Source organism: Sander lucioperca, chromosome 6 (genome assembly GCF_008315115.2).
Source record: "Sander lucioperca isolate FBNREF2018 chromosome 6, SLUC_FBN_1.2, whole genome shotgun sequence".
Lineage (NCBI taxonomy): Eukaryota > Metazoa > Chordata > Actinopteri > Perciformes > Percidae > Sander > Sander lucioperca.
The window spans coordinates 11,982,451-12,007,279 of NC_050178.1; the positions used below are offsets into that span (position 1 = coordinate 11,982,451).

Here is a 24,829-nt window from a genome sequence, read left to right on the forward strand (position 1 = left end):
GAAAGAGCTATTACGCTTGCCATGGCCGGCTGGATGGAAAATAAAATATGTGCTAAATAATTCATCAAATGTTTGAATGTCTATGAACAGAATATATTTTTTCCACAGTGTAAGCAGATGTGTACAACAAACTGATTGGAAGACAGGCTATGGGGGTAAAAATGAAATCAAGTAGTAGCCTATTAATCACTTCTGTATTGTGGCAGGCAATACCGCTCACTGCTTAGCAACCAACTCCTGCAGGGCAACACTAGAGTGATGAGATTTACCAATCGTATCTTCTCTCTAAAGTGTCCATTGTGTGGCAGCAGATCTCTAACACATACTGTATTCTTCTCTTACACTGTTCAGCAGCTCCTTGTGTTTATCTGCCAGTGTGATTAATTATTCAAGCAAATATATAAGAGGATCAATAAAGCAAAAACAGCCCAAATCACAGGTATAAGTGTCAAACACTATTCAACAGCAGATTCAGCTCTTGTTCTTTGTTCAGTGCATTTCACACATACTAAGAAGTGGGCAATCAAACCTAAATAAACAAAATAACTGTGCTGTTGCAATGTCTTACCTTGAACAGGCGCAGTATGTTGGCCACCATGATGGAGACGGAGCTGGAGGAGGCTCCAATGACGCCCACCACCCTCTCAGGTTTGGTGATGATTGGTGCTCCCCCGCCCAGACATTTGACGTCTGTCCCGTCCTTCTCGATCAGGGCCTGCACAAAGGTAAGCGACTGCTCCAAGGCGTGAGTGTCCCTGGAACAGGTGTCCAGGATACGCGCCCCCAGCGTGATGTTGGGCAGCAAATTATGATCATTATTGATGCGGTCAAGGGCAAAGAGCATGGCCTCCAGTCGGTGTATACCCTTCTCCTTCTTCAGCTCCCCACATGGCTTGCCATCGTGGCCCCTAGCGTGTACTGGAAAGAGCCCACCTAGGGAAATATCCCCGTCAATGCGGATGGAGTTCAAATGTGTGTGTCCCGGCCCTTTGGGTTTGGCAGCCTGAGCGGCCTTGAGGGAGCTGTAGAGAAGAAGAAGCAGCAGCAGCGCCAGAATCCGGCTGGTTGGATCCGGTCTATAAGCCAGGGGTTGAAACATGGCCGCGGCCCGAGCACAGACCCACACGGTACAACCAAACCCAGCAATCAGAAAACAAAAGAAGCCAGGTATTATTTTATGATGGCCAGAGGGTTAATTGCAATACCTCTTGAAGCAGTTGGCACCAAAAAGGATTCCTCTCATGTCTCTCCCCTCTCCCCAGCATTCAATTTATGTAGAATATGAGCTTGGCTATTTCACACAATGTAATCCTGTTCTCTTCTCCTCTTTCACTCCCTCACTCCATCATCTGACCACAGTGGTGGGCAGCTGCTCCTGTGTCTGTTGTTATTCACAGACTTGCCTATGGAGATCCTTCACTTGGGGCATCAGAAAGAACAAAGGTGAACGATAAGCTTTTTCTCTCCGTCTCCCCCCCCCCTCCCTCTGTGTCTCTTTCCTCTCCACCTTAATCAGAAGTTTTTAATCTCCCCTGTTCCCCTGGGCAGGGATTTGGTATATGTCAGAGCCCCCAGGCCTGCTTAGGTCCACAGGCTTCAGAGTGAATTCCTGAAAGATGAAAAAGAGAAGAGTAGTTAGACAGTGCACTGAGAAAACTGAAAAAAGGCAAAGGGATTTGTATTGGTATGAGTTTTTCAATACCTCTTTTTTTGCTTAACCTTTTCATTGCAGCATTATGTGGAACAAAGAGACAGTTCTGCTCTCAAACTCATTTCTTTCTCTTATATAGTCTTCCTACGTCCATTTTGAAATCAAACAGGTTTCTATGGACACTCAAGGTTGACAGGGCTGAGAGTCAAATACCCACGCTTCATATTCATCTATTAAACTTGTCGGCGGACGCACTCAGCCAGTGTCACAATAGAAGTGTGGCATTCTTTGACTATTACGTTTTCTTATTTTTGTTGATTTCACATCAAATAGATTTTACATCAAATTGAAAAAGTGCTGCCTGTTTTACGGTTCCAGTAATACAAAAATGTGTTGTTGCCGTTGGCATTAGCAGTTTGGATGCTGTTCTGTGTTGATGATTTGCTAAGAAATCAATATTTTCTAGAAAATGTACCACCATTGCTGCCACATTACTTCTTCAAAGCCTGACAAAGCGTCGGAAACATCAAGGTTTTAAAAGGAAGTTCAAAAGGACTAAATAAGCTACGGATAAAGCTGATATCTCTTTGTGCCAAATGGACCTCTCCAGCATTACCCAGGTATTTCTGCGTACTACAGGCAAAATCAATTACATATATTTTAATGGAATGGAATTCATAAGTGGGTCTCAGAGTCTCTTAAGTTTGTCTAAAGTCTGTGCCTTGCATTCTAGCAAAGTACAACAAACCAATGGGGGTGTGGTTTAAGAAATGAGTTTGAAATTGTAATTATGCTATTACAGATGGAGAGCAGCTTTTATATCTTAGTTGGCAAAATATACCCACCCACCTTAAGAAATCACTGCAATAAGAAAGCTGACTTCTGATTTTAAGCAGCCATCAGAAGATACTATACATTTTCAGAATGACTGAACTCTCATCCAGATCACTGGTGCCTGTAATTTTGCCCATGAAGGGTTATAAATATTTTACACTTAGTGATCACTCAGAAACATAGCTTCAATACCTTGACAACATAAAGCCTAAAACCTTATTTTCACCTCTCTGATGACAGATGCACGGCTGCAACTAACATAATTTTCATTATGGATTAATCTTTATATTCAGATAAATCGATGAGATGTTAAGCATAAAACATAAAGAAACATATTGAAACATTTTCATAATCATTTCCCAGACCCCAAGGTGAGCTTTTTGTGATCAAGATACTCCAAAAACAGCAAAGATGTTTACTTTACTACATTGTAAGAATGTAAAAAAGTGGCTAATCCTCACACTGGAGAAGCTGGAACCATCAAGTTGACATAGGCCTAATTGATTAATAGATCATCAAAATAGTCGATCAACTCATTGATTAATCAAGTAATTGTTGCAGCTTTCTACCTAACTACATCTGTTTTGATGTGGCTCTGTTTATTGTCTCACTGTTGTGACGATTATTAGACGCAGAATGTACAGATCCATTTTTCTGTGCAGATTTCAAACTGGATTTTGAGTTTCTAAACTGCATTCTGTCATGCACATCTACACACTCTGACACTGTCATTTCCTCCCTTCTTTTTTTTTCTTTTTCTTTTTTTCTTTTCTGACACACAATACATGCATGTCATGAAAACACCAAATATGCCACTACAAGCTACCTCGTATTTTCATATCTACACCCTGTTGATTCCTGAAGCTGAAATAGGCTCTGAAGGAACAAGCCCCTGCACACGGTAACAGAATAGAGCTGTAGACATTGGTTTTCCAGCAGAGTGGGTTGAAGCCTTGGATCAACAATGGCTGAGATTCATTGAGAGCATATTGGAAGTGACAAGGTCCTTTGAATACACCCAACTACCTCCTACTGAGTGAAAAGTAATTTTTCAGAGTTGATTCACTACAGGTTCGCTTTAACTGCTGCAGAGCAGATGACAACTGGAAAGCAAGCCAACTCACCCTGTAACAAACACTGCACCAGCATATCTAACATCAGAGCATACACTGAGGCGAAGGCAATGAGCTGCCAGCATCCCTTGGTATAGATAGGCAAAAGAAGAAAATACAGCTGTACAAAAAAATAGTTTTGCAAGACTGCAGATTTCAAGACAGATGTCATCAAACCTCATGTTTGTACAAAAGAGCTGGTGGAGAGACAGTTTGTATGTCTCCTTCAGACTGAAAAACAGCGAGCCAATCTGGAGTATCACGAGTGCAACTGAAGGAAAAACATCTTACACCTCACAAGATTACATCAAGCATTATCATGTTAATCAGCTTGTTTTGTTTAGTTTCAGATGTTTCCTCTTTGATAAGGATGTAGGTAATTCACTCTTTAGATCTGTGCTTTAGGTGAGGGCTGGCTATATCCACTGAATAAATCATTCACAGTACCATCACTCTTATCTGTTGACCTATGAATCCCATTTTAAGTCAAGTATAATTTTAAATCAAGTATCTGGGTTAAGGCAGGCCACCTTTCAGAGCTCTAATCAACATGACATGTGATCTAGTAACCGAATGGAAAATGCAGTGAAAGTGAAATCTGGCTATACATTATCAATGTTTTTACTGTATATTTTATTTCCAGAATTCAGCGGTATTATACTGCATATAACTCAGACTTGATTCTGTGTATAATATTACAACTTTCAAGCCTGACACACTGTAAACCGACATCAGTTTTGGTTTGCTTTTCAAGCATTGCAATGAACACAGTGGTAAAAAAGAGAACAAGTTACAAGGATGCTAAATGAGAAGACAAAATGTGTGTATACGGCAGTGATGGAGTATTCAAGTCCTAGACTCAGACTCGAGTCTGACTCAAATCGCTATTCTCTGGACTCGTGACTCGACTCGGACTCGACTCAGACTCTTCTTTGGTGACTCGAACTTGAACCCTGGAGACTAGAGACTTGACTCTGACTCGACAGTTCGTGACTTGACTACAACACTGGTAAACAGTATTAACATATCAGCCTGTAGTCAGTGTTTCCTCTCGGATTTTTTCAGCAGCAGGGGGAAGGGGAAAGGGTTAACAGAGAGTTTGCTAATCTCGGACCGCCCGGACTCCCCTGTCGGATCTGAAGGTCCATCTCCAGATCTGAAGGTCCATCTCCAGAGCTGCCGTCCGCTCTCCTCCCGGCGAAGTAGTCTCCTTGCGGCAGGGAGGCCAGCTAATTCTTGTCTAATTTGTTGTCAAATTCAGTAAATTTCCAAGCTAATGTAGTTGTCATATTTCAAAGAACACACGTGAGCATTGTTGTTTATTTGGTTGTCATGACTTTGTGACTAGTCATTGACGTCCTGTCACTGTTTCAGTTGCTCATCCTCAAAGTGGAGACAGGACGATCAAAAATGCAAAATGTAGCCTATACAAAGGGGAACACTGCGTAATGGCACACCTTAATAAACATGTACAACACAGACTTGAGAAAAATAACTAACCAGCTACAAAATGTCAAAGATAGCTGCAGGAATTACTGGAGATTCATATCAGGAGAACAACCTTTCCTCAGGTGCTAAAGCAAGTTTCAGAATAGACTATTCATTCATTTCAAAAGGCCATACAATAACCTTCAGGCAAATAAGAGTGTGTTGTTACATGGCCATGCCAGCTACAGCAGCAGCTGAATCTACAGTGACACCTTAATTCTAATCAGAGCAAAACCTGTCCGTTTTTAAACAAAGTGTGTTTACATTCTGCACATATTGAAAGAGATTTGACTGAGTATTCTCGACTGAAATATTTTGTAATAAAAAGATTTTTAATGTGCACAAGAAGACACAGTGTGGGTGTTGATTTACATTGTGCCGGGTCTCTCTTCGCCTTCACATCTGTCACCAAGATTAGTTTTCAAGTGTACACTGTACAGACCATTTTAATATTTAGGAAGTGTTGCAACGTGCAAAATGTTTGAGGGAGGTCCAGACACAACTTGTGCTTTTACTGAACATAAAAAGCTAAGTCATTGGGTCATTGTGATCCAGAAAGATGTGCAAACACACTGTAGACTTGGGTTATTTGCTAAGAGCAACAATACCAACAGAATCTCTTTTCACTTAAAAATATGCGCCGCTTCCACTCTCCTCAACCGGCATGCCCTTACAGATGCACTTCACCTGAAAAAAAATTGAAGATGTGTTCTCTTTGAAGATGAGGAATGTGTTGTGCAGACCAGCCCCTACACCTTGAAACTCACTCATATTTTAGCACTTCATGTTCTCTCTGGCCCAAGCGTTTTCCAGTCCAATCAGTATTGTAAAATGAATGTTATAAAAAACAAACAAGCACAGATCTGAAATTAATATTTATTTTCAGCAGATTATTCCCCTCTTCATCTTCTGAGACCCGAGCAGCTGCTGGATGGCGAAGCCAGCCAAGGAAACTTTTAGAGATGTGCTTTAGCTCTCCTATCACAGATGGGCAGGAGGGCCTCTCTAATTGACACTCCAGCATGTTGATGCTGCACAGCAGATCAATAGGAAGGTAGAGGAAGGCTGCCCTGAGGAAAACGAATGGAGAGAGCAGGGCTAAGCTGCACAGAAGGACTGGAGAGCTTAGAAGAGGCTGCCACTATGTTTCTAGCAAAAGAAAAAAAATGATTGAAATGAGCCTTAAAAAGGATGCATCAATAAAAATGGATCAAACTTAATGCTGCTCTTTGTTCACATTTGCAAGTGGTCTGGGGGTAATACTTGATATTTTGAGTAGCAAAACCAGAAAATTGCAATACAATTAGTGCAACACACTCAACTGCACTTGCCATCTGTCACTGATCGGCTTTTTCAGCATGTCAACTAAGGGTGTGCAAAAAAATCTATTCACATTCAAATCGCGATTCAAGCTCTACCGATTCAAAATCGATTCATAGAATTCCAAAAATCGATTCATATTTTTTTTTAAATTGTATGTCTACTGCAATCACAAGGGAAAAGTAACTACATGTATATACTGTGAATAATTTTTTTTAAATCAAGAATCGTTTTTGAATCGAAAATCGACAAGGAATTTGACTTTGGTAGGTGCACTAGCGGCACCAGGATTTTGATTGTAGGTGGGCCTCCAGAAAACTGGATGGGCCAGTTAAAATAAGCCAAAAAAAATCTCCGTTTCAGCACTTTTCTTCGGCACTGAGAACAGCGACTCTGTAGCCTACCTGTGTGGCTCTTGTGTCGCTGTCCTCAGCTTAGTGCTGAAGCGGACAAAGACATACACTTTGGCAGTAAGCCTAACTTCATTTATCTCTTTTGAACGTTCAATACAAAAAAAGACTTAAACGGAATTATTACAGCCAGACACTAACGTTAACAGCCACTTTCCGACCGGAGAGATTTTTGCAGTTCGTAGAACATAAAATTCCTAGAACCGTTTTTTTATCGTGTTCCGAATGGACCAATTTGGGGATTTTTAAGTCCCTCTGGCCGCAGTTCCTGTAACTCTTTCAGCTCGTACTTCAGGGCAGGCTCTTTTCTCTTTTCCCTTTTCAGCATATGAACCTAGGTGAACGAGGGTCGGGTTTCCGGTACAGACAGACCAACAACGGGACAATTTTAACAATTTTCGCCATCTTATTCATCACTAATTTCACTTATGACAACGTTTTAGGCGAGAAATTAACTGTTTAGATTTCGCATATAGGCAGTCTTGCGAAAATTAATGCCGAATTGACAATTGACAGCTCGTCGCTCGGCCAGTTATGCTCAGAGACCCCGCTGTAAGCTGCAGGTCTCTCAGACCGCGTTTTTTGCTGAATTTAAATGAAAACAAGCTGCTTTGCTTTGCTTTGCATTTCCTATTAGCTAATAGCTACCATCTGTGTCTGTCTCATTGAGCTTGCTTGAAAAGCTTGCACGGTAACGTCATTCATTTCATTGGATCACTTGCTGGTGATGATGCAGCCTGTGGGCAGGCTTAAGAGTCCACATGTGGGGTAGAAGCCGCTGATTGGCTGAGAAGCTTTCACTCAAAGCTTTTCTCGGGCTGCTTATTGGATGAACTGCTAGAATGACTACTCACTATAGGCCTGGGTCAAAATGGGTGGGCCCAGGCCCACCCGGGCCCAATGGTAGCGTCGCAGGTGGGTAGGTGTTAACTCTCTATGCATTCAACAACATGAGCAGTGATTGACACACAGTTAGACACGTAAACAGAAAGTTAGTTTTATTAGTCTTACCTACTGCACCTTTAAGCTTGTACACCAGACAAACCAGTGATTGACCCAACTCTAATGTGTCCCCATTTTTATTTTACAACACCTTAGGCATTGTCTACACAAATGAGCCAGGTATAAATGATGCTGAAGAGCCAGGATAGGATACAAGTAATCAAAATCAATTTACACAGTAATTCCTTATTCATCTTTTACTCAGTATGATCATATTTACAATCCTGGGGAAAATCAGCAAGATTAAGTGTTCCTTTTGCAATAATAATCAGTAGGCCTATATCAATTTAGAATTTCTTTATAGCACATTCCTCAGCACACTCTAATTTCTGACTTTTAATTATATTTTGAAGATTGTTTCAGTACTGAAATTCAATACAGACGACAGCTTATTATGTCTAGTTAGAGCAATAAGTTGTAAGCCAATGTCGCAGTGTAAAAGATCTCCTAATTGCCTGGTCTGTTGATATATCCTGGATGTGCAATATTATTTGGGTATGTGTGTCTTAGCTTTATGTGTCTCAACCTGACCTGACCATCAGACTTCATCTTGAAGGAGTGTGGGGATGCAACTAATGATTATTTTCATTATCACTTTATTTGTCTGATTATTGGGAATACTATTGATATATTTCTTCAGATAATCATCAATTGTTTTGTTTTGCTCATCACAAATTTTCAAGAAACCCCAGGTGACTCTTTGGCTGTCCAAAAAAACAAAGATGTTCAATTCACAATTATATAATAACAGAGAAAAGCGAGACCTTTTAGAGTTTTTAATTTATGATAATTAAAATGCATGTAGATTCATTTTCTGTTGGTCGACTAATCAATTAATCAATTTATCATTTCGCAGTGTGAGGATAAAAATAAATATTTGAAGGAAAAAAGTGTCTAAATGTGAATTCCTCAAAAATGAAGTAATAAAACAGGTATATAGAAAATTGGTGGGTTCATGTCCAGTATGATGTATGTATTTTGCACATCACTGTCAGGGCTGAGAAAAAAGCCTTTTACTGAAACAAAAATTATTGAAATGATCCCAATCTCTTTCCCTTGACATCTGATGTGTTTTGTCACTGTTGGATAAAAAGAGAGATAGGAGCGCTGGGCTGGAATATTTTAACTCGGGAGCGCATTAATTACAGAAACTGCTAAACGCAGTTGACAGTTATGATTTATTTAGAACCCTGAGATATGTGGTAAATCTTGCTAAGGCATGATCTTATGCAATAGCTGACTGTGGCCGTTTGATTTCCCTTCGCGGAGAACCCTGAGGAAACACGGGTGCAATTTATCTCTTGAAATATCAACTTTATGACAATTGCCAGAGAGCTGCTCCATTTCTGTGCCAGCTACAGACATTTTAGGACATGCAAACAAGACTTATTAAGACTAAGGCTAGAGCTGTGATTTTTCAACACTGCAACTGTAATGCATTGTTTTGAAGATGCCGTAAGTAATTTGAAAGACAAGGTTGTAAATGCTGGGGGGGGGGGCAGGAGAAGAAATGGGCCAACCCTACATTTTTTTGTTTACTTGCACTGGGTGCTTTTCTGTGCAGGCTAATGGAGGGCTAAGATCACTAAGCTGCATCTAGCAGGGGATAAATGGACTGAAATGTGAGAACAAGACTTGATTCTCCTCCCCTGGAAGAGCGGAGGGAGAAATCTCATGCTGCTTAAACAGGATGAAGATGCTATGAGCGGAAGTCAGAGGAGCATATTAAAAATTGTTCCCATTTCCATTCATTGACTTGACTGATTCAATGACTAACATCTTGCTATAATGATGAAATACACCCCACCTCCATTCCTCAGTTCCCACCCTTCGTCTTTACAGAGTCTTATCCTTTATTCACTGAGGCTCCTACTCTTGTTTCTCTTTCCTTTTGAGCAACAAAAAAAGGCGCCAACTCTACTTGGTATTCGTCACCGCTACCAGGTTTCCTCCCTATAAAGCTTTCAATTCCTACCTATCATCACATGCACACCTTGGGGCCTGGGTTGAATATGATTCAGAGGGGCAGGCTTGAATCTTGATTCTACAGGTTAAAATACATCCAAACATCCTGGTGTCTTAAAACCTCTGGAACTGAAGGCTTCTCTCTCTCTCTCTCTCTCTCTCTCTCTCTCTCTCTCTCTCTCTCTCTCTCTCTCTCTCTCTCTCTTTCTCTCTCTCTCTCTCTCTCTCTCTCTCTCTCTCTCTCTTCTGTGCAGCTGGTTAATGGTCCAGTGAAAAAGATGGCATGAGGTGAACCATCTCCAGCCTCCTGTTGACTCTAAGCGGTGCTTGGTAATGATGCCTAGCATACTTCATCTTGTGGGGCAAATACACCTTTTTTTCTCAACCTTGTTTTTTAGAATATAAACAATAACGACTTAGTGCAGAGCTGGAATGAATGTGAAGACAGACTATATCACAAGTCATCACTGTCTAGCGTGTCCTAGAAAGTGTCTGTGTAGGGGAGGGGTTCACAGTCGATACAGAAGCCTGCTACTTCTCAGACACTCACACATTGATTGATTTACTGTATCTGTTGAGCTAGACCTGCCTGCCTGTCAGGATTAAGGAATTTATGTCTTATCAAATCTGTGCCCCTGAGAGACCTATTTCCAACAGAATCTCTTAAAGCTGCAACATATGGAAAACTAGGCCATATCAGCAAGAACGAGAGGTTTTGGAAGTATAGTCTGTTTGTTAGATCTTTCAAGATAATGGGAACAACACTGTGCACAGTTGCACAAACATCAAGAGTCAGAGTTTGAAAGCTGCAGTGGAGGTGTGAGTCTCAATCTGACCTCAAATCTGCTTATTGAATCTGAATCCTATCAAGTCTCTTATCAAACCATTTTACATAAATTGTTGGAGAAAGCAAAACATGTATGATAGAGTGCAAGTTTTCTAAGAGCAGAGCCACCACCTTCACACAACTACACATACCGTTTTCATCTCCTGCAGCCGATAGAAAATGCATAAAACCCAGGAACTCTGTGGAGTAAATCTGGAACCAGAGGGCCTACCTTCTCAGTACAATTTTGTCATTATCTAACCACATGCAGAGTAAGAAACCTTTCTATTCCAGGGTATCTGAGAGAAGATGGCCTGGTTATATAGAAATTCAAGTGTCTGCAGCTATTACTTATTTGGGAGCACACTAGGCCTACAACCAAGGATTTTAAGAAGAGGATCATGGTTCAGATTTTGGGAGACAACAGAGAACAAGCAAACAAACAAACAAACAGCTCCTCGTATTACAAATGTCAAACAAATCTTAAAAAAAAAAAAACATATATATATAAAAAGAACAACCAAAAAACAAGATAACAGACTCTCCCTAAGCCATCTTTTACAGCACAAAATAGTTGGAAAATATGTCAGAATGTTGGGACAAAATGGCACACCAAAATATGTCAATTTAGTCCAACTTTCAGTAGTTAATACAGTTAGGCTACTTGTTGAGGCTGTCCCACAGAGCTTCACTAACTAATGTTACATCCAACAGTGTCCCACTCATAGGTCCCACTCTCAACCCCCTCTTTTACTTAAAACTGACTGTGAGAAAAAATGTAATTACATTGTGCTATAAAAACCACAACAATCAGTTTCTAATGCAACTCAAAAGGATATTCCAATGAAATTGATTAGATTTCAAGGCATATGTTAAAACCAAAAATGAAATTGTGCACATTATACAAACACAGGCACATACACTACATAACGTACCTTTCTCTGAAAATACAGTATTAGCCTACTGCCTTTTATTTCGAGTACAGATTAGTGGTGGAATTAATACAACAAACCATACATCATTCATTCACAGATCACCTGTAAGCTTAAATTCATTTTTTTTAAATACCTAATGTAGGCTATTATACATATAGCCTACTGTAACCTACACGCCATCCCTCCATGCATTCATCTAATTCATCTTATCTAGGCCTATTGCTTGGCGTATATTCCGTATTCCTTAAATAATAAACCAAAGCTAATATCCAATATGTAGCCTAACTACCAGACCATCTGTATAACCTGCACACAATAAACATGTGGCTTGACCACTAATTCATCCAGCCCTAAGAGCCCCGTGGAGCTTCCTGGGTCTGTACAGTATCTGTACATTAACTTCGGACAACTTCAGCACACTGACTGTACTGTGAGCACACAAATCCAGCCAAAAAAGAGGAATCACACAATTAAGCAATATAGCCTCAACAGCATCAAGCGCCCAGTTCACAGACTGTGCCACAGCAGGCTGTTCTGCCATCAGTAAATCCAACAAACAAGACAGACGAGGGGTGCTTTTCACTCACCAACTATTAGCTAGTAGATGAAGACTAAAGTCCTTCATGGCGGAAAATATTTGAATAGTCTCATACTTCTGCACTGATTGGACTTCTAAAACAGGGGAGTCCATTGATATTTTGGCTCATAGATATACGTTAACATTATACGTTTTGGCTAACGTTAAGTGGCCACGTTCACCTGCTTCCTCCTCCTCCTCCTCCTCCTCCTCCTCCTCCACTTCTTCTTCTTCTTCTTCTTCTACCTGTTGTAAGTTAACAGGTCCAGTTTAGGAGTAGGTACGGCTCCCATCACACGCAATGTGTAGTCAATACTTTTGGGAAGTAGAATATCATAAAAACTTTAACTCTCTCCCCTTAGTTGCTTCCTGCTAGCTAGCCTAAGAAGCTAATAACTAACTGCTAGTTAGTTAACGTCAGTAAGTTAGTTAGTTAGTTAACTTAACGTTAAACGTTGGTGGTTTTATTTAACGTTTCTAACTTTCCGTTTGATGATGTATTGGAATCAAGGCAGGCTTTTTATTTGTCCGGAGTCCTAACCGTTTACAGTTTCCAAGTAGCCATGCACGTCTGTGTTTAATTTGGTATGTTATGGTTTTAATTAAGAGATACTAATTTGACCTGCAATCCTTTGGCTTGATATGATTGCCCATTAATTGGCTGGCAGTAAACGTTTCTTTCAGAAGTCGCTGATTCACCAGAAACACAAATTAATTTTTTTATATTGTGGAAAGAGGAGATATGTGATTAATTATTTTGAAAATATTATAATGACAATACATTTAAATTCCTCAAAGACGCTTAAAGATACAGGCTATAGCTTAAATAATATAATGGTTAGGTTGGTTATTTAGCCAGCTTTTCTGCAAACATACTTACATTGCATAAAATAGTCTTCTTGGAGGGTCAGTTTAATTGCAGTCAGGATTTTTTTTAATTTATAACCCATCCTTTGACTTTGACCAAATGACTCAGGTGGCTAACACTACTTCAAATGAATGCTGATGTTGCTTTGTCTCTTCTCTGAAACAGTCGATATATCAATTAGTCTGTCAACTAAAATAATCAGTAACTATTTTGATAATTGTTTCAGCCACTTTTGAAGCAAAACTCGCTGATTGCAGCTTCTCTAGTGTGAAGATTCGTTGCCTTCTTTAACATGTATGATTGTAGACTACTAGTTGGATAAAACAAGGAATTTCTAGATGCCACCTTGCACTTTGGGAGATTATAATTGGCATTTTTCATAATTTTCGTAATTTTTCTAAACAAAATTATCAGTTATTAATTGCACGTAAGTGAAAATAATTAGGTGCAGCCCTATATATGTCTGCTTGAATTCTAAGTAGCCATAACAATTTTATAAGCTATTGAATGTGGTGTAAACTGTGTATTTGTCAGCTTGTTTTGATGATTTCCTGCCCCCTAATGACCAAAAAAAAATGAAGGCAGCTATGAAAACAATGTATTATATATTATAAATGAATTGTATTAGATGAGGACGTCTCTGATCATGTTGTGAATTTTCATAATCTGGCTGACCTTTTGTTTACTGGTGCTTCTATGTATTGTGCCTTTAGCAGTGAAATAGCCCTAGAAAAAGACAATTCGGAAATTGGTAATGTCACTGAAGAGAAAAGAGTAATTATCAAATCTATAATGATTGTCTGTAAACCCACCAGAGAGGTTTGGACAAACCTCAAAGGAAACAATAATATAACTCAAAAAAGGACAGAAAATAAATTAGAAAGGTAAGAACCATCATAACCATCAGACCATATATTGACTAGTGCTTCAGCCCATTGCCTAGCTGTATTTTTAGTTGAATATGAGTTGAACCTCTTTAACCTGTACTGACTATATACAATATTTAGAGATTTTTTCTTGCAGCAGCAGGTGCTGAATCTATAGGCTGCTCTGAGACAACTTTATCATACATGTGTGGAATCTTTCTTTATGCATAATTGATTACATTATACTGCCAGCTTGAGTGTGAACATCTGTTCCTTAACCTGTGAATGTACCTTACATCTTCAGGATGAATTCTTGGTCTTGTAAGAAACGTTTTGTGCATTGAGAAAATGTGGATTTCACTTTTGTGCTTTTCAAGAACAAAGCTCTCATTATCCTTCAAACTCATGTGTGAAACCAAAGACAAACACTTTCAGAAGTGCAGATTAGCGGTGAACAGCCCACAGGTCCTATGAGACCTGCAGCAGATGTTGGCAGCGTGGGGTCTTCTTTCAAAGCTGCAGGTAGGCATGGACACTCACCATGTAGTGCATGGTCAGTGTGTAGGCTGGGAAGCATTCTGTTTGCCAGATTTAGTCTCCACATGTGCAGCAAAATGGTAACTGGCAACAGTTTCTAAGTCATAGCTGATGTCTTTGTTGCAGTGAAACAAACAGCTATTGGGAATCTTTGACAGAGCTTGTCAGTAAGGACTCAGGCATTTTCTGGTGAAATGTGACAGAAACACACCCAATTCAAGCTCAGTAAAAATGGATTGTGAAAAAAACATTTAGAGATAGACATGTAGTGCGGACCATTATTGTAAGCCTGTGACACTATTGGCTCTGTGGGGACAGGTGATTGGATAAGAGGATGGTTTTTCTGAATGGGGGATTGACTCATTTTTTGCTAAAGACCCCTGCACTGTGCGATAACAGCAGCTTTACAGGTTATTTGCATTAGACCTGTCTAATAAAATCTTGATTCAATATCAATTTTGAGGCTTGTCATATTGTGTAATGAATGCCTGGTGAATTGTCTCTGGCACTGTTTTTTTTTCTAACAATTGAAAAATTGTTTTTAAAATAGATTGGTGTGTAGACATTGGTCATAGCAGTTGTGACACTGGTCTTTAGATTTCTTCTTTAGATTCGTCTTTGGTTGCCAAAGCTCCAAATTGGCCAATAACACATGTCTCACAGTGTGATCTAGGACTATGTTTTGGATTGATAACCAAAGATCTCACAGCCTTTCTCTCAGTACTGTCAATTTTCTTCTGTGCCAGCACAAAATCGCACAGTGCATAGTGGCCTTAAAGTTAGGATTTGTTCCAAAATGTAACCAGTTGTCAGCCTGGCAAAGATTTACATAAAGACTCAGAGTAATACTGGTGTGACTGTTGGTAAAGACTACAACTACTGCAACCTAAGCAATTCCATTTCATCTTTTGAAAACAGGGACAAAGAAAAAACAATAATCAAAGATTTTGCACATATCAGCCTACAAGTAAGAATAATGCACTTGTCTGAACTCCACAGCCTATCGCAGGTCTTTACAAGTGTGTAATTGCTATGTGACACTGGAAGACAACACAAAAATGCAATCTCAAATGAGATTATCTGACTGAAAAAGAAAGGGACATTGTTAGAGGAGAAGGATGTCTCCTCCAGAAAATAATACTGCTTCTCTGTCTGCATTCATGCCACAATTCAAACATCAGTCTACCCTGCCATGACTTCACAAGTTGCCCTGAACACTGTAACAAGTCTTCAGGGGCAGGAGAGAAGGATGTCACTGACAATTTTGTTGAGTGCGAAGCTTGACTGTTAATGGGGGTTTCTTTTACCAGAGGAAAATATACTAACTCATTTCTGCACAACTAAATGGACCAACATTACTTCTTTATTCGAATATTAATTTATTTATTGATTAATTTCAGTCTACCAAAAGTCTGTTGTGTAATTGTGTGACATTGTTTTGTTTTACATTTAGCAGCCTTTAGAGTGCCCCTCTGGAATATTTCCAATGATTTCTGTTCTTACTTAAAACAGTTTTAGATAATGGCCATTTTTTTGATGGTGTTCGCAGCCTCATCTCACAGCAGCATGAGGACATCTCCACTGACCGCTTAATCAGGTGTTAATTAACTGACACAACCTTAGAAACCAATTTCTGATTACTTTTCTTTTCGCATACTTAGCCCATTATGTCTAACAAAGATATGCTCAGAACTCCATTTGGAAGATGCCACTATATTGTCAGTATCTGAAGTAATAACTAAACAAGGAAATTAGTGTGTCTGGAAATGAATTCAGTTTAAAAAAGTTAGCACCACTTATTAAACTGCCATCCAATGTGCTGTGATGAGTGTAAGCATTTAAATAGACAAGCACATCAACTCAAGCCCTGCATCTACATGCAAAACAATAATGCTTGTGAGTATGAAAAGTGCTTCTTAAGCACCGAAGTGTGGCTGATGAGATATGCATAAATTCATGAACAGGTGTAATGGGTTCCGTAAAAACTTGAAATGGTCTTTTAGCACAAAGTGCGAGTGATTGCAAATGATTTATGTAAATTTAGAAATACATGCAAACAGAGTCACACTAAAGCCTCTATTACAACAAGCTTGTATCCAGAATAACTTAACTGCAATAATAGATTTATGAAACCAATGCTGTTTTTAAAATGAAAAAAATTAACTAACTAAAGTTTTTACAATTTTATTTTCAGTGGCTGGCCCTGACTTCATAACCACAGATATAATTTTGAATTACTGTATGGGAAAGTAGGCTGTTCACAGCTAGAGAAACTTTGACCAAGCTCACACTATACAGACAGTTCTCCAGTTCTTTATATAATGTAGTAAAAGACGTTTTGCTTCAATAGGACCAATGTTAACATGCTGATGTTTAGTAGGTATTATGTTTACCATGGTCGTCATTTTAATTTAGCTTATTAGCATGCTTATATTTGAATTAGCACTAAATACAAAGCTCAGATGAGGCTTTTGGAAATGTCATTAGTTTTGCAGGTATTTGGTCATAAACCAAAGTATTGGCAGATTAAATTGTTATTTGTCCAGATGGGAAAATTAATGTAAAAATGCCAAATTTCATGTCAATCCATTCAAAATTTGTTGATATTTTACTCAAAATCGCAAATGTAAACCATGTGGTGGAGAAAAAGTCAGGCGCTCACAAAAGTCATAGGATTCTTGTCTGGTAAACATGAATGTCTGTACATCTAGCAGTGATGGAGTACTCGAGTCCTGGACTCTAGTCACTATTTTCGCGCACTGATGACTTGGACTTGGACTCAAGGATTTATGAAAACCGACTTGAGCAATTATGAAATAGGACTCGGAAGTTGGATGACGTTTCTAACTACTTTTATGTGTGATAGGCAGTGATGGAGTACTCGAGTCCTGGACTCCGACTCGAGTCCTGGACTCCGACTCAAGTCCGACTCCAGTCGCTATTCTCTGGACTTGTGACTCAATTCGGACTTGAACTCAGTTAATTGTGACTCGACTCGACTCGACTCCGACTCTTCTCGGACTTGGACTCTGACTCAAACACTGGGGACTTGAGACTTGACACTGACTCGATAGTTGGTGACCCGACTACAACACTGACATCTAGAATAGGTTGAGATATGTCACTGGATAACTGAAAAAATTTACCTGTTGGTGTGAGAAGTTTTGCGACATGTTTTATGTTATATTATGTGCTGTCATGTATGGTTGTTGATGTTCTTTTACTTTCTTTTACGCTCTTGTGCAAAGCAAATTCCTCTAGGGGCAATAAAGCTTCCATTCATTTATTTAGAATAAATGTCAAGGGATTACCATCAGCAGGATTCATCCTCTGGGGACAAATAATGTCGTACAACATTTCATGGCAATCCATCCTATAATCAAGATGAGTTGATATATTTCAGCCTGGACCAACCGACCAACATTCTTAGAGCCACACAGCTAATGTGCCTTAAAATTTAGGCTATTTTTATTGTGTTTTTATTGTGTTTTTATGTTAATTAATACAAAAACAAATATTACTAATAGTCCAAGAAAAAAACAACTAATTAAGATGTTTATATGATTCTATATAGATATATATCAATAATCATGTTTGCATGTCATAAGAGAACTCCACTCAGGCACAAATTGATCAAACTTCCCATCAAGACAGTCTTGAATGGTATTTGTGAATGCCAGTAATAGCTGAACACTCCACATATGTAACTGCAGCTATGCTTTCTCTTGCTAAAAGCATCATCATATAAACGATTACAGGATAATGTACACGTGCCCCACCTTCTCACATTACTGACTTAATCACATTACAATTGCATTTTCCATATGCGTGTGAACACGATATATAGCCCTGAAACTGCTGTGCTATCATAACAGCCAAATGTATTAACTGCAGTGAATGATACATGTTGTCAAAGACACATGAAAAGTGTACAATATATTTCCCAGAATTTTACCTTTTTGTCTGTCCAATTACTGTCACAGTCTCCAAGGGGCTGCAGAACATTAGAATTAACAAAGTAAAGGAACATGACAACCCCAACTCTTTGACATTTAACTGAGGATATAAAGACAATCTTTAGCACAAAAGGGAAACCTTGTTTTGTCATATCTCCAACAGGACAATCACGGTGCCACGACAAGGGAAACATTGTCATTTATTTGATGACCATGTATTTTTGAATTTATTTTTTAAGGAAAATTCTGACAACCACAGAAACAAACTGTGCCCTTGCATTTGGGGTAAAACATTTGGGATTTAAAGGTTTCCACTAAACAACAGTGAGCGTTCTGAGCTTACAAAGTCCCCAGCAGGATAACAAAGAAGAGGAAAAAATCAATGTAATTGAACACTGTGTGGTCACTGCCGTAGTAATTGTAGATACACATCTCGTATGTTAAAATGGATAACATGCAAAAGCATCATCCTGCACTTACATAAGCCAGCGGTGGAAAAGCGGAACCACAACAAATTCCAATGTCTAAAGTGTCTAAAGATTTGATGATATGAAGTTTCAGGAGTATGAAAGAGACTGTCATACCAAGGAAAATGCTCTCATAAGTAGTTTGTTCAAGCAGCAATTACGACTCATATTTAAGTTTTAAGAGGCGGTGCCCACTGGCCTCCCATAATTATTACGGGAGCGAAGCAGGAAGTAAGATGACGAAGTATTAGAGCGGCAAATTGCGCGTTAAGAGGCAGGTTGACCGGGGTTCGTGTCCCATTTGAAAATAAAAAGTAAACGCCAATTTATTTTTAAATTTACGGAACAATTGAAACTACTACTATCACCTTCTGCGTCACATGCTAAACCGGGAGTTAAGTAACGTAACAGATGATTTGAACCAAAACCACAATCTTTTTCTAAAGTAAGTAGTTTTGGGGCCTAACCATAACCAAGTTGTGCCTAAACGTAACCAAACTGCAACTGTTTCACGATGACAAGTTTAAAACTGTGACCGTTACGTCCTCTGGTTTAGATATGAGAAAACAATCCTGTGGGTCGTATTTCCTGCCACCTCAAGGGGCGCTTATTTATGAAACGATCCTGTGGGTCATATTAGAGGTATAGGAATAAACAACCTATATCGTCGTATGGTTTGGAGAACTTGTTGGTATGAAACCTGCAGCATGCAATGGAAAAGGAAGTGCTGTAACAGATCACTCTTTTTCTGTGATCCTAGTTGTCATGGAGATGGTAGTAACTTGTCGTAATGTCAGGGTTTGATGTTGCTCATTAGGCCAGTAATGATTTGCGAGTAGATTGTAGGTGTGGGGAGCTGTGTTTCATTTGAAGACACGTGCTGGCAGCCAGGGTACTTCAGGCACTCGTGTTTACTGAGAGATCCGAGCTATGTTATTGCTCCTAATGTCATAATTTACATTCTGCCAGTGGACCCTAATGGATCCAACGCTACACATCTTCCCTTTTTGTTTAACTAAATAATCAATGAAAATGTAGGTTTGAATTGTTTTGATCATACAGCACACGGTGGTATGATCTGGTGATATGGTTGTATTACTATAAGTAGGTTTGGGGGTAGTAGTATTACTATTATCATAATTATTATTGTTAGTGTTGTGTGTTTTTGGCTCATGATGGAACATTTATAGCAGGTGCTTCATCATCGTTTCTGTCAATTCTGGCAGGGGATTTGCTTTTATGCCACACAGTTTGACTCCCTAACAGACAATGAACATCTGTCAAAAATTCTCAGCAGTGTGACAGTGTGATGCCAAAAAATAGTCAATGTTTCAGCTACAGTATGCAGTATTTATTTAAACTTTTAGGCACATCCTGTCTCAAAATGATGCTGAACGATGCTGAAAAACTAGTCCATGCATTCGTTAGTTCCAGGCTGGACTACTGTAATTCCTTACTATCAAGTTGCCCAAATAAGTCCCTTAAGACTCTCCAGCTGATCCAGAATGCTGCAGCACACGTTCTGACAAGAACTAAGAAAAGAGATCATATTTCTCCAGTATCAGCTTCTCTGCATTGGCTTCCTGTAAAATCCAAGATTGAATTTAAAATCCTTCTCCTAACCTACAAAGCTCTAAATGGTCAAGCACCATCATATCTTGAAGAGCTCTTAGTACCTTATTGTCCCACTAGAGCACTGTGCTCCCAGAATGCAGTTACTTGTGGTTCCTAGAGTCTCTAAAAGTAGAATGGGAGCCAGAGCCTTCAGCTATCAGGCTCCTCTCCTGTGGAAACAGCTCCCAGTCCGGGTCCGGGAGGCAGACACCGTCACCACATTTAAGAGTAAACTTAAAACTCTCTTCTTCAATAAAGCTTATAGTTAGGGAGTGAGGAGTTGTAGCGTCTGCCTAGCCCGGCCCACCTGCTTCTCGTAAGAGTCATCAGATTAATTTACCATATAATCAATAATATAATCAGAGTAGAGGGAGGCAGGCCAGTACAACCCGAGCCGGTTGGGGAGAGTTCTAGCCCAACCAGGCTCCTCTCCTTAACCTGTCTCTCTTAGTTATGCTGTTATAGTTTTAGACTGCCGGGGGACTTCCTTCCTTTCACACACTGAGCTTCTCTCTCCTCTCTCTTTCCATTTGTGTGTATCCATGTCCCAGAAATGCTTGTTATTAACCTAGCTCTGGGGAGCTTATTCCCCAGAGTCCTTATCTTTTTTTTTTGCCCAACATGTTTCCTTGTCTTAGGGTGTCACCAAAATCATAGTTGCAGCCGTCGCCGTGGTCCTGCTGCATGCCCTGCTATGCTCTGTTACACCCTGCTACGCCCTGCTACGTCCTGCTACGTCCGGCTACTTCCTGCTATGCTCTGCTGTGCCCCGCTACGTCCTGTAACGCCCTGCAGTGCCCTGCTATGCCATGAACTACTACAACTACTATTTCTAGTCATAGTTCCATTATCTTTATTGTGACTATTATTGCCACTATTCATCTCACCCTCAACCGGCACCTTCAGACACCGCCTACCAAGAGCCTGGGTCTGTCCGAGGTTTCTTCCTAAAAGGGAGTTTTCCTCACCACTGTCGCACTAAATGCTTGCTCTTGGGGGAATTACTAGAATTGTTGGGTCCTTGTATATTATAGAGTGTGGTCTAGACCTACTCTATCTGTAAAGTGTCTTGAGATAACTCTTGTTATGATTTGATACTATAAATAAAATTGAATTGAATTGAATAGGGGTTCTACAGTATATTACATTTTGAAACTACAGCAGGCAAGATTTTCATTGAAAAACACATTTGTTGGATCAGTTAAAATCAGACTGCAGGCCAACACAGTGTAACTGAGACCATTACATTACATGTCATTTAGCTGACGCTTTTATCCAAAGCAACTTACAATTGCTATATATGTCAGAGGTGGCATGCCTCTGGAGCAACTAGAGGTTAAGTGTCTTGCTCAGGGACACATTGGGTGATGTATCGCAATGGGAATCAAACCCAGGTCTCCCACACCAAAGGAAGGTGTCATATCCACTGCGCCATCACCACCACATTGATTAACTATGTTTACCCAAATTAAATCCTGGTATTGGGCACCCACCGAAGCGACAAATCAAATTTTTAGTCAGATATGCTTCCCAATCATTAGCAAGCAACTGCCCTGAACAAAAAAAAATGGACTCAGCAATGTCAATGAGCTTTTGCCCCTACTGTCCATTTACAATAGATCAAGAACTTGCCAGTATGGCTGTGTGCACTGTAATGACTTCTCAAGCCATGATTTCAGGGTAGTAAACTTTGAATTATCAAAATAGCTACCTCACGCTGCCATTTGGTAGTGGCCATCGCTGCCAAATGTAGATTTTAAGCAATATCAATCCACATATAATGTTTACTACTTGTGGCGAGATTCAAACATTTTTCATGGGATGACTCCAATCAAAGCAGGAATGCACCTCTTCCTTCGCCTCTGATTGTAGGTCCTATAGATTTTTGAGTGTGCATCATGGTGACATACAGGAGGTCTTAGCATATAAAATCATATGGAGTTTGGGCCCCCAAGGCTTCCTGCTCCAGTCCCGGTCCTTTCCCTTTGACATTAAGACCGGAACATGCTCTCTCAGAGGAAAAGCCCAGCTTCTGCCTTTAATGAAAGATGTTCATCATTACCTTGTCAGCAACAGTGTGTGACTACGACAGGTTGACGCCACTTAGTCTCCCTGAGGGGAACTTCGGCTGTCAGACAGAATTTGCAATTCTGCCATTTTAACTTGACAGATGAACCGTCCTGGACAGGACAGGAGAGCGGGGCCACATAATGGACCCTCCAGTTGTCTTCCCCCTTAAAAAAGTGCATCAGATGACATTTGTGTCTTATTTAAGTCCCTCGCTGCATCTTGTTTTGCTGTGCTAGTCATTCTGTGTTTACACCAACAAACGAATCAGAGCATTACTTTCACCATCATTCATCGCCCATGCCATCACATCACAATCCTCGAAAGGCCCTCAAAGGTCAGTGTGGCGGAGATGACCGGTCTCTCCCTTGGCTGCCACGAGCGAGTGCCTTCGCTTTGCCCCAGTTCCCCTTGCATGGCTGAGCCCTGATCGCAGGCGTACGGAGGGTTACAGTAATGCCAGCTGACATCCTGAGAGGCTGTGATTGCTTCGAGGGCTTTGTGGGCGGGCTGGGTAGGTGGTGTGGGTGGCGGCGGAGGGATAGGGGCCGTGTCTCACAAGGACCTTTAACAGCCTTTTAAAAGCTCTGAGAGGGCCGGCCTGATGCCAGCCACTCACAAGAGAGAAATCGCTGATAGAGCGAAAGGGAAGGAGGGCGGTGGGGAAGAAGCGATGCAGGAGCGAGCAGCAGTTCCTGGAATGCCTTCGAGTTCATCACGTAGTCCTGTGATCCCTGCAATGATCTAGACACACCGCAACCTAATCACCCTCACTGTAGTCACTGTGTAATTACAACCATTTGCACTAAATAATTCACCAAAAAGCAACCACTAAAATAACATCCAGCACTCATGGAATGCACTTCTGCGAGCTTTTCCACTGCAGCCTATACTACACCACTTTACTCTTTGTTGGGTCAGCCTGGCCACTGAGAGAAAGACATCCTGCATTACAATTCTATGACCTGGCAGCACTCACAGCGAGCTCACAGAGTGCTGTGTTTGACCTATAAAGGTTTGACTAAATTGGCTAATACCATGCTCTGTGCCACTGAATCCTCTGTTTCTGTGGACAATCATCCATCGCCAAACGGTGAGAAAAAAAAAAAAGACATTATCCAAAAAGAACACTAAAGTCCTAGGAAGCTTTATTACTCCCATTTCTTCAATAACTCCCTCAGACTTCCAGTTGCGTGCCATATTTCATCTCGCGCTGAAAAATGACTTTTCTGACAGTGAACATGAGAAATGCAAGAGACTCAATGGGCACGACTGGAGGGGGGGCAGCCTACCCACAGAAGATCACAGCAGTGGCAATGAATGCATCAGAAAACACTGCTGTAGGCAAGCATAAGTCAACAGTGCCTAATGTGAGCCTTTGGTATGCATGATGTTAAATAGATTGTGAAAATGCTCTTTTCATGACTAAGATGGAGCTTTTCATTAATCCTAGAGCTGAACCTGCCTCCGCAAAACAACGAGCAACCCTCGCGGGAAAGACAAAACACCCACGGTGGGCTAGAGGGATCTCAGAAGAGCTTTCATACATCTCATGGACTCACTCTCTTTGCAGCCGCCCCCTCTCGCTGTGCATGCATTTGATTTGCATGTTTGCAGATGTGTGTAATACATCATATGTGTAGCATGCTGTAATAAGTGTCTATATTCCTGAACATGTATCATTTCCTGTGTGTGCCTTTCAACACCATGTGCATATGCTTTTGTGTTCTGTGTGCAAAGTGTAGGTGGATGGGGTTGACACAGATATTCACAGAACTTAACTCATATTCTGCCTTTTATGTGTGCATGCGCAGCAGTTGGTCAGAGGAGATATAGGTTTTAGATTTTATTTTAGGCAGCCCCTGTTAATGATGCCCAAATGAAGAGGATTAAATGAAAAGCACTGATATTTAGTAAATATTCACATGTGTAAATGCTGATAAGTCTGCTCAAGCTACTTTATTATTTGCTGCGATATGAAAATTTCTACAGGAATAACTCACACACCTCAATTTTGCACAAATCCCTCTCTGCTTGTTCCTTGCCTTCTCTCTATCTTCTTTCCTTCCTCCCTTCTTCAGTTCTATCTTCCATAATTTCAAGTCAACATTAATTGAATGTGTGCGCAAACACATTCAAAAACACATATACATTAATTTGCAACCACAATTTAAAACCTAAATTGCAGTGTTGGAGTTGCAATTGAGGCATATTATCGCAAACATTCAGTTATACCAGTTCTTCTTTGTGTGCCTGCATGTACATCTGCACCAATGATTGCAATTTTCACTTTAATAAGCCAATGCCACTGACGGCTGTAAGCGGTGCACTGCA

General features: G+C 40.2%; 1 protein-coding gene across 2 annotated transcripts in view; it reads right to left on the reverse strand.

Moving 5' to 3' along the window:
* LOC116051522 (metabotropic glutamate receptor 4-like) overlaps window positions 1–24,829 on the reverse strand; it is a 191,774-nt gene that overhangs the window by 157,422 nt on the left and 9,523 nt on the right. For both annotated transcript variants that reach the window (XM_031302018.2, XM_031302017.2), the window contains exon 2: window positions 569–1,609. In XM_031302018.2, the coding sequence (XP_031157878.1) occupies window positions 569–1,099 (531 nt within the window). In that variant the 5' untranslated portion in view covers window positions 1,100–1,609. The remainder of the gene's footprint in view (window positions 1–568; window positions 1,610–24,829) is intronic.